The 15,326-nt window shown below is 35.9% G+C and overlaps 1 protein-coding gene across 4 annotated transcripts; it reads right to left on the bottom strand.

The window, feature by feature from the left end:
* Positions 1-3,691: 3,691 nt before the first annotated feature.
* LOC147523176 (Glycosyl hydrolase family 47 protein) lies at positions 3,692-13,786 on the bottom strand. 4 transcript variants are annotated; one of them, XR_015215940.1, is made up of 15 exons: positions 13,031-13,742; positions 12,608-12,650; positions 12,397-12,462; positions 12,157-12,218; positions 11,291-11,390; positions 10,921-11,103; positions 9,226-9,274; positions 8,960-9,139; positions 8,617-8,737; positions 7,086-7,167; positions 6,897-6,982; positions 6,431-6,531; positions 5,883-6,007; positions 5,626-5,776; positions 3,692-4,311 (listed from the first exon to the last, which is right to left on the bottom strand). XR_015215940.1 is itself a non-coding variant. In XM_086597701.1 (15 exons), exons 1-15 carry the CDS (start codon positions 13,159-13,161, stop codon positions 4,075-4,077), a joined length of 1,734 nt encoding a protein of 577 aa, XP_086453827.1. In that variant the 5' UTR covers positions 13,162-13,786; the 3' UTR covers positions 3,692-4,074. The 4 variants fall into 4 exon arrangements, 3 of the variants coding, with proteins under 3 accessions (XP_086453827.1, XP_086453831.1, XP_086453834.1); XM_086597701.1 differs by having other exon boundaries at positions 5,883-6,024; positions 13,031-13,786; XM_086597705.1 differs by lacking the exon at positions 10,921-11,103 and having other exon boundaries at positions 5,883-6,024.
* Positions 13,787-15,326: the final 1,540 nt, after the last annotated feature.

The raw sequence follows: 15,326 nt of genomic DNA, 5'->3' as shown, positions 1-15,326 counted from the left end.
GGTGCGTATGCACGTGCCTACAAGCTAGTCTTAATATTAAAGCTTCTACATGGGGTAATTTGCAAGCTCTATTAAAATTCCACATCGTCATCTCCTATTAAAACATGAATTTCTCTCATATTGATTTTTTTTAGGCACTTCTAATTAAAACAGAAATCATTCTCCTATTAAAACGGAAATTCTTCGTCTATTAGAAAAAAGAAATTCTAACACTTCTGATTAAAACACGAATCATTCTCTTATTAAAACGGTATCTCTACCCCAGTTAAAAAACGGGTTTTTAAAACTTAATTAAAATAATTTGTTGATAAATTAAAACCAGTTAGCGACGAAAACATGAATCATGATTTGTTAGAAACTATATATACGATTGTTGAGCAAGTTTTTAAAAGAGCTGGTGCGTATGCATGAGTCTATTTTCTAGTCTTAATATTAAAGCTCCCACAAAAGTATTTTTCGAGCTTCCATAAAATTCCATGTCACCAACCTAAAACTGGATTTAAGAAACCAACTTAAAACAGGAATCTAACTCCTATTAAAATAGGAATTCCTTATTTCTATTTGAAAGGAAAATTATATAACTTCTAATTAAAATGGGAATCACACTTTTAAATTAAGACAACTTTTATAATATAAGATACTCACTACAGGCACAACCCATTTTGTGTTGGGCGGACCCCAAAAAAATTATTTTACAAATTTGCCATTGACAAAAAACATTGTAATTTATGTTGGGCACCCCCCACCTACATCAATACCCTAAAAGGCAATAGGGTACTTCCAAAAAAAAAAAAACACGGGTTGCAACCTCCACTACACCATATATATATTTTAAAAAATGTTGGCTGAAGTAATGAAATTAAGGGTCAATATAATAATTATCCCATGTAATGAAATCAATTTTTTGTTTGTATTTTTCATTTAATGTAATTTTGATCAAACTTTGTACGTGTATTTGAAAAACAAGCGTTTTAAATATGGATGCTCTTCAAACAACCTCTTGGTGTCGTTCGAGACCAATATACATGGCATGGCTAGACCGTTTGAAAACTTGCACATTGGAACGGCCTCGTGGTGTCGTTCGAGACCAATATACACGGCATGGCTAGACCGTTTGAAACCTTGCACATTGGAACAACCTCGTGGTGTCGTTCGAGACCAATATACACAGCATAGCTAGACCATTTGAAACTCTGACAATTACCCTCCCATCTTCCCTTTTTCGCTTCGTATACTCCACTCGTTCCCTTTCTTTCATTTGTTGTTTTGGTATCTGTTGCTTCATATTCATCGAATTCCCTCCCGAACCAACCACCTTTGGAAAAAAAGATCTCATTTTGCATAAGGAACCTATTTCTATTTAGAAAAATGGTTGTTTCAAGGTCAAGTGATCCTAGACAGACCCAACCCTTCTATGGAGGAAAAGAATTGAAACCTAGAAGAATTAGTCTGGGCTGAAAGCCCTTCCCACCTCCTTGGAATAGGCTGTTATTTCCTTTGTTGTTGAATCGGTTCGTGTCACCCTTCCCCGTGGCATTGGCTTTGATTGCCCCTACTCTTCCCTTGTCCTCAACCCTCGAAAGAAAAGATCAAACTCGTCGAATCGAGGATCGGAATCATACCTTCGGACAATCTCCGCTCTAGATGGGGAATGAATTCCAAAGACAAAGGTCTCCTTTTTTTATTAAGCGGAATATTCAGCTGCTGCAGTGGCATGTTCTTTAAAAAAGCACCTTCACGTCCGAGGTTTCTTGACAAATAATGGTGATTGTATGCAGCAGTTCTTGGTATCAAGTAGCTTCATTCCTAGAACAAACTTTGTACAGACTTAAAAGTGGTTTTTGAGTTTTAAAGATGATACTATGGAACAACTGTAGTACACATTTAATAATTATCAGTTTGAACTTTATATAGAGATGTGGAGAGAGAGGGTTGTGATTCAATTTCGGTGGTTTGGATTATATATAGGTAGTATTCGAATCTTCTTTGTTTACTTAAAAGAGATTGACATGAATTCGCAGAGACGAAGGGTAACTGGTTATCTCGGGTTTCTTTTTGTTTGGGTTTGGTCACGGGGTTTGCCCAAAACTCTCTGTTGCGCCTAACATAAATACAAACCCCAAATTGGGGTGGGGTCTGCCCAACACAAAATGGGGTCTGTCAATAACAGGACCCTATATAATATCTCTCCTAATTAAAAACGGGTGTTTTAAAGAACAATTAAAACGATTTGTTAGAAAATTCAACTAAGACATACGATTTTTTTTTTTAATTCCACGTCGTCATCGCCTATTAAAACGGGAATTACTTTCCCTATTGAAAAAGGAAATTCTAGCAATTCTAAACTAAAACAGGAATCCTTCATACTAAAATTAGAAACATAATTCTAAATTAGGTCAACTATTACAACGAGATCTCTCCCCAATTAAAGGACAATTAAAATGGTTTTCTTAAGAAATTGTATATGTTTCTTGAGTAAGTTTTCAAAAGAGCCGGTGCGTATGCACGGGCCTACAAGCTAGTTTTAATATTAAAGCTCCCACAAGGGTATTTTTCAAGCTCTATTAAAATTCAACATCATCTCCTATTAAAACGGGAATTTCTCTCCTATTTGAAAAACAATAATATTTTTTTTACAACAGGAATTCCTCTCCTATTATAACGGGAATTCATGTCATATTAAAACAAATTTGAACACTTCTAATTAAAGCGGAAATCATTCTCCTATTAAAATGGGAATTCCTCCCCTATTGAAAAGAGAAAATCTAGCATATCTAATTAAAACGGGAATTATTCTCCTATTAAAACAGGATCTCTCCCAATTGAAAAAACGGGTTTTTTTTTTAAATATAATTAAAACTTCATTTAAAACAATTTATTGGAAAATTAAAATAAATTAGCGACTAAAATGGTAGTCCCAATTTTCTAAAAAAAATATAAATGTTTTCAAAAGATCCAGTGCGTATGCACGGGCCTACAAGCAACATAGACCTTAATATTTCAATGCCGTTTTGTTTTTTAGAAAACCGAAATATTTGTAGAAAATTCCCACAATCCGTTGAGACAATGTCATATACGTGTGATATGAAATGCTTCTAAGATGTGTACGAATTCGATACATCCATACACTCTTTGAATCTTTCACTATAACAAAAATTGGAGAATATGGTAGTTAGGAGTTAGGACTCTGCCCTACAGTCTGAAAATTCTTCTTCTTTTTCTACTTCTTTTATCTGGGTAGAAAATACCATATATTTGTCATGTATGGTCTATATTTGAACACACTGTTTCTAGGTAATTTTCCTAAAAAATGTTGTTTGCGTGTTAAATGGCAGATCATAATTCATAAATGGTACACGGAGGGTGCTCGTACCATCAGCGTTAAAGCTTTGGTCCCATGAGACCATACTATGCACTGTTGAATGTTTAACGCAAAGCCAGCCTTTACTTTCTAGTGCACGTACTAAAGATTTTGATTTGATATGATCGGTTAATGTTCATATGTGTTCCACAATCCACAGTTCTAATCAAACAAAATAAAATATCTGAGCAGCTATAATGTTTGTGAAAACAAGAGTTGGGTGTTCTCTACTCCGCCGTACCCTGATGAATATGACAGCCTGACTAGACACATAGACAGGCCAGAGAAAGTACGTAATAAATCTGTTACCTTGTGAACAATGGACAGCCCTGAAAGTAATTACTTTGAAATGATTCATTTAGCATTCAGAATTTGAGAACCATGTTTACAAACTATCAAGATGCGCCAATCTCAGTAGGAATTTAGGGACTTTAAAAGATGAACAAGTTGTTACAAAATATAGGGTGAAACCCATAACATATAAAGTTCAAAAGTGCTTTATATACAAAATGTATCATATCTCACTGGGATTACCCATATAAAGAATCTTTACAGTCGTCCTTTCACACGGTGACTCGATGTCGAGTTACACTCCAGCCATCAGTACACAAACCCTTATAGGCTTCCTCTTTCATCAGATATGCATCTACTTCCATGTCGAAAAAGAATGGTCATGTACTGTCGAACAAAATATAAATTAGCAGAGAATCAAATCAAGTTGTGAACAGCCAAAGTCCACAATAGCCAGCCATGCTGCATGTTCTTCTCTTACAAGAAGTCGAGTCTATACCACAATCTTCACCAGTTATACATCTGTGGTCAACATGGAGGTCGGGAATATGGCAAGCACTCTCAACTAGATGACTATAAAATCCTTCTGAAGTTAAAGTAGTACTTGGACAAACTTGCAAAGACATTGCACTTGCACGCCTTGTTCCATACTTTGAAGCCTACACGGAAGAAAGTATTTCTTAGTTCTCTTCATTTCCCTATTAACACGACAGTCTGAACAAATGATACCAGCTTATATAAAATGGGTGAAGAAGAATCAATTGGACAATTTGGTCATCATCACAATTGAAGAATTCAGAAAGGCCGAAAAGAGGCAAAGTTTTAATTTCATTATACGCCTTGGAAAACAGTATAGCTACTACTAGAAGTGAATAGCAACACAGGGTTCACACTCTGGAGTCTGGACCCAAAAGAATTGACCATGGATGTCACAATTTGGCATAAAACATATACGTTGAATTGATAATCAGAGAGGTAATTGAAGCAAAAGGAAATCCAAATGCTAGCATTCACCCATCACACAGATCAAATTGGGCACCATGAATTAGTTGCACCCTTGGATTACTACGCCACCCCCTCTCATGGGGCAAGTGCTTGCACCCAGACACTTCCATTTTTATGTTGATGCTTTTCGGATGATTAATTAACAAGAGAAAGTAGCATAGCTTATGAACATATTGCTGACCTAAGTGTAAGGAAGGAAGAAAGTGAAGGATGCTCACTAATTTCATTTAGTGTAAGATTAATAGTATCACCTCATGGATGGGGAAAATGAAACATAATTTCAAACCTTCAAGCTATTGAAATCTACTTCGACCAGCCAAATAACAATGAATATACACGTGATAAAGAAGCAATACGAAAGAATTTATAGAGGTGAGGAACCAGACTATTCAAGGCCTTACAGGTGGAATTTTATCCTTTTCAGTGGGGAGTGTCAAGGGAATGAACAAATCAACATTCAAATGAAGACGCAATGAACAAAACTTAGTCTAAATTGAATTTCAAAGTTTGTCAATTTGCCAGTTACTCTAAAAGCTTAACCTTCCAGAGAGGGCAAATTTTTGCGTATACCAAGAAGAGGAACAAGGATACAACATAGGTTGGGCACATCAAAGATTAGGGTGGAAAAATCTCAACACTCCACTTCAGTGTAAACACGTTCGAAATACCACAGGTGGGCAAACTTTGTGCAACTGCACCTGGACAGACTTAAATCCTAGATCTCTTATAACTAAAGCTCTTATACCATGCCAAATTGCTGACTAACCCAAAAGCTTGAACTTGTAGAGAGGGCATATTTTTTATTTATGAGGAGGATGTTCAGATTTAAGAATAGATGGGGCATACCTAGAAATGATGTGGAATAACTCAATAATTTATTAATTTTCCATTGTCAACTTAAGACTTTAGTAGCTCATGGGAATTGGGATACATAACTTGGAAGCATAAAGACAGATTAGAAGCAGTACCATGAAAGATGTCCAGTTAGTTGGTATATAGGCGTCTGGAAGCCTCTCATGCCAAGCACACTTTACTGGAAGAGGATGACCCTCGGTTGTGAATACGTAATTTTGATCAAGCAAAAATGAATCATCAAACAAAAGGTAAAGATATTTGCACCTGCAAAAACAAGAGGTAAGCATTTTTAATATCAAGTTTAAGAACGGAAGGATACACTATATCTGAAAGATATGCTTTTCTCCTACAGAGGAATAGAGGGGCTCACGTTTCCGCAAGAAAGAAACTGTGCTGATGATCCTCTAGTTTCATTGTAGCTACATCCTTGATGCTTGCATATCCGCCTTCCACTTTGGTGTAACGGTTAAGAGAGTTCACGATTGATTCACCCACCTTCAAGTACCAAGGGTCTATTATGCAAAGATGAGTGTTAATAAATCTGCAAAAACTAAAAATTAAATAGCTCTCAATGCAAAAGCTAATTCCCAGATCACTTGTATATTTGATTTGATTTCATGGCATATTTTTTATTGTAACAAGCTATCTTATACTTTGTCTGAGTCAACACCTTTTACTGCAACATTCTTAAAGACTATATCCCCTTTTGTTGTCAATCTAAGAGAATATTAACTACATAGTAAAATTGTATTGTTGTTAATGGAGAGGAAGTTTGGAGAGGAAAGAGAAAAAGAGGATACGCCCTTGTATCACTTCAATATTTATATGAAAAATAAGAGTTCAAAATAATAGAAACTTTCTAAAATATTCGGGAGATGTCCTGTTAGAACTCTAACACACATGAAGTTAATTCCTGACCTTTGGTTGCTTGATAAAGGTAAAATGTCGATTCTGCTAATTCTGGGCGTAAAGGATAATATTTCTCTGTAGGATGCAACATATCACGATCCAGCAAATACCTGCGCAAAATGTGAAGTTCCAATTATGCATATTTAACTGACACTATAATTATTAACAGAAAATGAGAAATTTATGGAAGTACATGAACCAAGGTCACAAGCTACAGATGAGTTGTAAATATGTGCTACTTACCACAAGCTAAAAAACATTGAGATGTTCAATAATCAAACTCATAACAGACAAAAGCTAACTTGAACTTTAAAAATCATTCAAGGGTGCAAGTTTTATCAACATAGTCAACCAGTAGAAAGAAAAGCAACTAAGAGTAACAGAAGAGAACATACATGTCAAAACTTACGTCCCATCAACATCAAAATAGATGTAAGATGTTCAAAGGTATTAACATTATGAAAAACATGCTTACCTTTCTGGCAACACCCCAAACTTCTCCCATACACTGAAAAATTCACGATGTGATGCGTTAGCAGCAGCAACATCTCCAACAAGAACCTAGTATTTTATTACAACAGAACTCAGTCAGCAACATCATTCAAAAGCTGTTTTAGGCATCAAACAATCCCCAGCCAAAATGTAAAGGTCATCAAGTACTTGCCTGTAGACCAGGCCAAAATGCTTGAAGGCTTGTAAGTTGCCAATAGGTTGCCGTACCTGTCCTCATATCAGCATCATGGTACCTGGACCACAGTAAAGACACTTGAGAATTTGTCACACTAGATATATTTGTTCTTCATCATTTCTTCAGTAACAAGATGACTATGAAGTTCCAAAGTAAGAAACACTGACTAGTAAACATGTAGAAGCAGACAAACTGCAGGGAGATGAAACATTTTTTGCAAAAAGACAAAATGCCAAAGATTAGTAGCTCTGAACCTATGTTTGGATTAGTGCTTCTGTGGATGGCTGAGATTGAATGTGCAGGCGATAGAATGACCTTATAGTTGGCCCAATTTAGGGTCTGTTTTATAGACCTTCATGGTCGTTGTTGCCCCTGGCAGACACATATACCATGGGGCATCGGCTGCCTACAAACAAAATAGTGAACTGGCAGACCTGCCATACAAGCATGTTCTCACAAGCAGGTCTCTCCTGCTGGTATTTGTCTCCTCTGGCACTAGTGCACCCAGTGATCTGGCTACAGTGCCAGTCAGGTTTTCAGTCAATCCACCTAACATACTCTCACTAGGTGGCATCATATTAAGCCAGATGTTTTTGGGTGATGTACAAAGATGAAACGTAAATGATGTAAATAGTTGGAGGATGGTTCAAGTGTTCAACTAGTACCCCTGACTAAAATCCTAGGATTAGTGTTTCTTTCAATAGAATCATTTAGTCAACAATAATTCCGTATCTTTTGAACGAAAAATAGTTCTCTCAATAACAAAGTAACATGGACACTTCATATTCTTAAGAGAATCTGTGTCCCACACATGGACACAAAGACACTCGTGTCAGACGCACGGACACATTGTGTATACAATTTCAAACTAAGGCTTTCTTTTAAAACCTAAAAGACTAAGAACATAACATATTAACATAGTTACAACTCCATGATAAGCCACTTTCATAGTAATTTATTTGTAAGGACATGCTTTGTAAGGTCTTGAGCCCAAGAATTAGTAATGTAACTAAAGAATAGTAATAGTTTTCTTTTCTATTAGCTGTGTCCCCATGTCTTTCAACACATAGGTCACCGTGTCGGACACTCCGTATTCATGTCAACATTGGCACACGTACCCGTGTCAATGTGACTTTAGTCCAACATGATCCCAATGGCATCAGTATAACTTAAGAACCATATAGTAAAAAAAAAGAAGATTTTGATAGGTAACAACCTAAGAGCTAGTTGTCATTCCTTTGCGTTTGGTTGACATTTCCATTAACCCACATACGATTCTTGTTAGGAGGGTAGGGCTTTCTTTTTCTTTGGCAGTTCACTAAATCCTATATTGTACAAAATTAAAAGGGAAGAGAACACTATGAAAAATCAAAAAAGCTTTATTCTTGAGAATAATTAAGGTCGTGTGTACAGATCGGTTCTTTAAGAAGGTTTGCACATAAAGTGAATAACTAGAAAAACCACAACCCAATCATCAAAATAAGAACAGAAATGCACAGTTCTGTACCATGGGCCATGTCGAAAGTATTTTTGAACAGCAATATAAGCAGGATGGAACATATCCCAGAACTCCTCCCTTCCAAAAAGAATGTAGGCTTTCATTAGATATTCGTAGAATGAGTCGACTCCTACAAGAGGTGGCAAATAACAGAAAATCAGAAGTAACAGACATTGCTTGCGGGTGGCAATGACCAAGTTCAACCACACATATCACTGGCGAGCAATGCAATAACCCAGCCAAATGGAAATACTCAACCAATTACTCTAAAAGAAAAAATTTTAAAACAAAACCAAAAGATTTACTAGTGAGGGACGCTATGACATGAAACTGAAAGCACAAGAAATTGCACCTGCCCCAATGCCAGATGAGTACTCTATCCATTCGCCCGTGACCACATCCAGCGTAGTGCCAACGAGATTTAAAGGACTTCTCATGCTCCATAATTTACGAAGAGCACGCAAAGCTGCGGCTTCATACCTGGAGTCACCAGTTAACCGAGAAAGTGCTCCCATTTCAAGGATGAGGGAACCTAAGTCGAGAAAAAAGTATTACATAAAATGCAGGACTTGCAGTTTGATTTACTTAAACTTAGACTGCAAATGCTAAGCCACTCACCACACCCTGATGTGCTTGTTTCTGTAGTTTCGTCCTTCATCACTCCATACTGCCCATCAAAGAATTTTTCATTGACGTGATCATAAAATCTTATTATAACCAACCAGCAGGAAACATTAACAGTTTTATGAAATTTAAAATAACTAACTTATCTTCATAAAATATAATCACTAACATTATAGCCCAGAAAATATAGATTATCCAAGATGCATCCTCTTTTAAAAATAACAAGTGACGTTGTCATCTAACGGATTATCAGCTCCACGGCTTTTTGAAAGTAAACTCGTTGTGTGACCTCAGATGTTAGTGCTTCAATTGCATGAGCAGATATTATTCAAATACTTAAGCATTATGCCATGGAGAACATCTTTTTCTTTTTCTTTTAACGGGTAAATTGAAACTTATGCAAAACACGAAGCAATAAGTGACGAGATGTGCTTCAAAAAGCCTACTCCCTATCACCATTCAAATCTGCAATTCGTCGTTCCACTTTCCAGAACCAATGCTATGGCTAGCCAAGATGTGGGTTGAACACTATTAGGTTAGAGCAAGGGAACTCTAGGTGAAAGAGCTTGACCACTTAGCGAGCAGCTAAAATCCATGGCGCTAATCCTAAGTGGGCAAGAGAGAAACAGTAAGTCCCAGCGGAATACAGAATCATGAAACCTAAAGTTTTGGAAGAAAGTACTTCAACTACCCAATAAAATAAAGTATCTTCACCCCAAACAAACGTAAGTTGCAACTCGTTTTCCACAATGTTGAAGACTTCACTCTTTTCTTTCCAAATGGTCAAATAACGGCTACAGGAACATGTTCGCGGTCCATGAGATCTTAGATGAAAGTAGTTAGACTATCCCTATCCATATTCTTGCAAAGGTACGGGAATGGAGATAGTTGGATCGAATTTTCTTATTTGCCACCAAGGACCTTCTCATTTCATCAATTTGTCGCTACCCTACTCGGAAAAATACTTGGATTATTAGCAGCGGTGAAGTAATTATACCCATCAGCACTACTTCCTTACAACAACTATTTGAGGCCCATAACATCTGATGTCGGTAATTTAAGTCTACCATTCTATCTAGCATCTGTATCCTCCTCCTCACGAGTGCTGCAATTAGTCTTTGCAATACCTACCCATAACACATCAGCTGGTTGCCCATGTATCCTTAATAAAGATACGCCTATGGTTCCCTTATTTCCATCATTTCTAATCTTTTCACCAATGATCTCAATATTATCTCCAGTACTTCAGCTAGTCAATGATAGTGTCATTCTATAAAGAAAGTTACCCCATACATGTAATTGTATTCTTTTAATTTCTAACTTCCAACTTAGTTTACCCCTAAGCTTAATTACCAAAACGATGTGCATCTCCATTTTCACTGCTGGAATCCACTTATATCAGAAACCTTCACCTTGATAGAAAACTAGAAATACAGTTTATCAGGTATAATTGTAAATGTTTATATTAGTAACCCCATTTAGAATCAGATTTACATTAACCATGAAAACAAACTTTCAAAACAATTTTTGCTAAAAAAAAAGAGAGAGCCACCAAGTTCATGCACACTGAAGGTAGAGCAGAGGCACTGGCACATTCTGTCAAGATTACTGCAGGTACCTTAAAAAGATGATGTCTCTTAAAACTTAAAAGGTAAAATGACCGCTATGAAGCATGTTTTTGGATGGCACCTTTAGATTGATCCACGCATAAGGCAATCCAGTGGGGGTATCAAATGCATGCAAGAATCGTTGCCCTAGATCTTCCGCCAAATTTAGTAATTGGTTATCGTATGCTCCTGGAGCTAACCTATTTCTAGAATCAGTTGCAAGAATATGAGCCGAAACAAGCCCTCCAAGAACCCTTATGTTGCACTACAAAATTGACAGAAAGGAAAATAACACCATTACATCACAGGTTATCTGAGTTGCTTTCAAGTTAGTCCTCATATATTTTTTTGTCTTTTCCTCTTTTTGACAAGATAATACTCATATAATTCTAATCTCACTTAACTTTTAGGAAGGTTAAATTGAAACTAAGTAGAAGAATTTTATCCAATACCTCAAACAGATTTATCCTTGCATCAACATCAAAAGACAGATTTCCAGAAAGCCAGAGGACAGCTCTTCCGAATTCTGTGGTGTTGCCCAAGATAACAAGACTGAAAAAGAAAACAGTCAAAATTGAAGATAGTTGACTGTGCACCATTCAGTGCTTCCGCCAACACACTATGCTATACGCGGTTCATACCCAATCTATCTCATCCAAATTTTACGTCCTCAATTCGAAAATAAACAAAAAACCTGAAAGATGCAAACCACAGCTTTCAAGTACAACTTTGACTACGTAATTCTATAAGGTAAATTTGGCAAGCAGTATCATGAAAGAACAGCACACATAGTACTTCTAACCACAGCTATAAGAAAAGAATGATAGAACCCAAGGCATGAAAAATTGTGACCCAGAGGAATTTCAAGAAAATATAAAACGAACTGAACCATATAAAGATTAACTAATCGAACTGATGTGTGTGAAAGAGATTCTTTGTTATCGTTAACCAGACCATGAAATTATTATATTAATTGATGTTTGATACTTACCACTATTCCAACCTTCAAATTACTACATTGACTAAGTAATTAAACAATTTTATTGGGCCCAAATGACCATGTCAAAATCCCAGCACTGAAGGTCTAGCTTTAGCTCTCTTGACAATCATTCGGAGGCAATGTAGTCTAGATGAGATAACTTATCTCGATGAGGACTAGGTGACTAACTCTTGGTCCCGATGAGATTAGTGATCCAGTCAGGTGCTTCTCATAGCACCAAAATCCCATCTATTGCCCAAATTGTAATAACAGCACATGCTAACATGATATACTAGGTAATATGCACACACTGTACCCAAAGAAGAATGTATTATATACCTGGACAATGATTCAATTAGTGTCAAGGCTGAGCCATTGTAGTTCTGAGGTAAACGTTCGAGCTAACATTGAGATAAATTTCTGTTAACAGAACACTCGTTTGAAAAATTAAATAATTCATAATATGATAGTAAAATTTTATTATAGCTAACGAAACAGAAAAAATTTGGGAGTAAAGAGAGTATGGCTTAATTACTTTCACAGAGTGTCTGCTACATAATCAAATAAAAGAATTATTACCTTAAGATTTCCAAGCTCACTTAGAGAGTCGGTAAAAGTCTTTGTAAGTGGTTTTAGCTCATCGTGCTGAAACACATTTAAATAAATTACACATAAAACAAGGCATATTAAAAACAAACCCCTCATTCTACTTCTCCCGAAAATAGTGAACAGAGACTGGAATTGTTCCAAAGGATAGCAAATATCATAATGAAATGAATTCGAAACTAACCGGAAAAGCGTGTGTCATGTAGTTGTTGTAAGCATGGTAAAACCTGATAGGAGGAAAAACAACTGAATTGAGATGAAAAATTGTGTCTCTCTACAAAGTATATCGAAGATAATAGAATTAAACAATAGCCTGTCAAAATCAACAAAACTATAATTTCCAATGACCAAGTGTCTTGAAACATTAACAAAGACATAAAACCAAGTTATTAGATCAAAACTATTGTAACAGACACAAAATATACCAAAATGGAACAAATCCAAGCAAAATTACACCACCCCTTTATCCCAAACATTCATAAAATTACCAAGTTATAAATTTTAACATGAACAAAACAAACTAGAAACTGATCAAACATTCAAAACCAAACAATACCAAATCACAGAAACTTCAAAATATATAAACAATCAATAAATTTCAACTTACATTTTCCTGACTTTTTCTTTCATGTTTCTTTTCTTAGCTGCTTCGCGTATATCAACCTCAGACATAACAACGTTAGAGATAGTGAGAAGAGTTATAAAAATGACAAGAACCCGTGATTTGGAGTGCAACATGGTTCTCTTTTTGAGAGATTTGATGATGAGTTCGAGAAAAATAATGAAAAAAGAAATGCATTACCAACTTGGTCGGCCCGGCCCATGAGCCCATTATTTGCTCCAATCTAATGATTTTCAACTTCTTTTGCATTTCGTCCTATAAAGACCATCTGCTATGTCTCTTCAGTCCACCTAAAATCTCACAAAGTTTTCTACCGATTGACATTCAATCACAAAAGTCGATCCAAATACTGTCTCAATTGCTACTCAGCTAAAAAATCAATGTCCGTCTTCCTATTGTCCTGGTTGGGAACCATCCCACGTCATCAAAGCTTACAAATCGCGACGTATCAACAGATGTCCACTACATTCCATGGACTATGTTGCGGCGGCAACTCTTGCCATGGAGAAGTAGAAACTTAGACAGCCATGATAACAAATAAGAAAAATACCTTATCAAGTCTATGTTTTTTTTTTCCAGATGATCAAGCAAGTCTCTATTGTTTACTTACAAACCTGTCAACACATATTTTATTGAAAACTAGGTATAACCCGTGCATTCGCCACACTTGTATGCACATTTCTTGATGGCATTTTGTTGTTATAAAAAGAAAGGTCATACTTCAATATTCACTAAATATCAGTGTTCACGGAAAAAAAAAACATATATTCCTAAGACACGTAAATTTTAACATACAATTTCTTTCTTTCAATTATATTACTCTGTGCTTTTGTGGTCGACACATATTTTTATTTAGATATTTTAGCACGCAAGTTGTTGTTGTTATTGTTTTTCTTTTTCTTTTTCTTTTTTTGACAAAAGAATATATTTAATTAGATTTTGAAAATAAATCATACAAAAGATTTAGAGGTCAAACATGCAACAAATTGAGCTGGAAGACCTTTTTGAATGGCAAAACTAATCCTACTTCTAGACACATATTCATTGGTACCAACAATCATCACATTGTTGTCCATTACTTTCTGCACCCTCCTAAACAACTAAACTGCTTCTGACACTAAAAAATCAAATGTATCAAAAGCAAATAGAACGAAACAGTATTGGTTAGCAACACATGGTCTTTCGTGTTTCTCCATTTTTGTTGCAGTTGCACTAGCTATTAGCTACTTCTCCTACACATAAATCTTCATTCCCAAACCCGATCATTGGAAACACTCTAGTAACATTAACACATGTATGCTTACCCTTAAACCAATTATAAATCAACACATCTGTCGGTCGGGAGTGGCAGAGCCAGGGGGCCCAGGGTACGCCCTGGCTCACCCTCAGATTTCTCAAAAAAAAACAAAAAATATAATTAACACGCACAAAACAAAACCACGACCCGTACAAAAAGAAAAAGAAACCCAAAAATCCCTCACATTCTCTCTACTCTCAACCTTCTTGACTTCTCTCTCCTCCCTCCCTGCCTATATACTGAAAAAAAATTGTATCTAAAATTCTAAATGTTGCATTACCTTTCTCATGTAGTTCTGTTTTAGTAGTCATGGAAGTAGGTATAACTCACTCTACGTGGGTTGGTTTGTCCGTATGTATTAGGAATTTAGGATCATAGGATGCACTCTTCCTCGTATGAAGAGTATATCACCTCTAATTTATTTCTAAATTTAGTATACACTGTGTTTAGTATAAAATAATATACTGTTTTGACGGAGAAAGTTTGCACCTAGCCCTAAGATCTGTTAGAAGTTCTAGGAAGCTTTTAGACAATTCTTCAAGACATATAGAGGGTTGTACAACAGCCAAACTGTGCAAAGAACATGAATTTTGACTTATTCAGATACTTCGTCAGTGCCAAATTTGTGCCTCGGCAAGCAAATTCCATTATAGCTTTTTTGTGTATAGCAAAGTACTGATAAGTTGTTCCTCTCTTTTCAGTTTATACTTCTTTTCGGTGTTTTAATTTCTAAGTTGGATCAATTTATATTATATTCATAAAAAACCACATAAACTCATAGTAGCTCCTTTCCCTATGGACCAACCATCTAAATATTGAGGAAATATCTTCTGTACGCATTGAGTCCATCCCAAAGTAGTAGCAACTAGCAATAGTCTCAGTTTGGTGTAAAGCAAAAAATTCAAAACAAAAGATGTGGGAATGTAATATTTTATACACAAGTTTTATTAGAGAATACAATTTGACTTCCCTTTCTCATCAAAT

Source organism: Coptis chinensis, chromosome 1 (genome assembly GCF_015680905.1).
Source record: "Coptis chinensis isolate HL-2020 chromosome 1, ASM1568090v1, whole genome shotgun sequence".
Classification (NCBI taxonomy): domain Eukaryota; kingdom Viridiplantae; phylum Streptophyta; class Magnoliopsida; order Ranunculales; family Ranunculaceae; genus Coptis; species Coptis chinensis.
Note: the sequence above shows the minus strand (reverse complement) of the source record. Positions and strands in the feature narration are given on the sequence as shown.

What these genes read in the sequence shown, in the direction of transcription:
- LOC147523176 (XM_086597701.1), bottom strand. Translation starts at nt 13,161, where the DNA reads ATGTTGCACTCCAAATCACGGGTTCTTGTCATTTTTATAACTCTTCTC. An exon ending in ACATGACACACGCTTTTCCG is followed by an intron (nt 12,463 to 12,607) that starts GTTAGTTTCGAA and finishes AATGTGTTTCAG; the next exon opens with CACGATGAGCTAAAACCACT. An exon ending in CTCATCTGGCATTGGGGCAG is followed by an intron (nt 8,738 to 8,959) that starts GTGCAATTTCTT and finishes CACCTCTTGTAG; the next exon opens with GAGTCGACTCATTCTACGAA.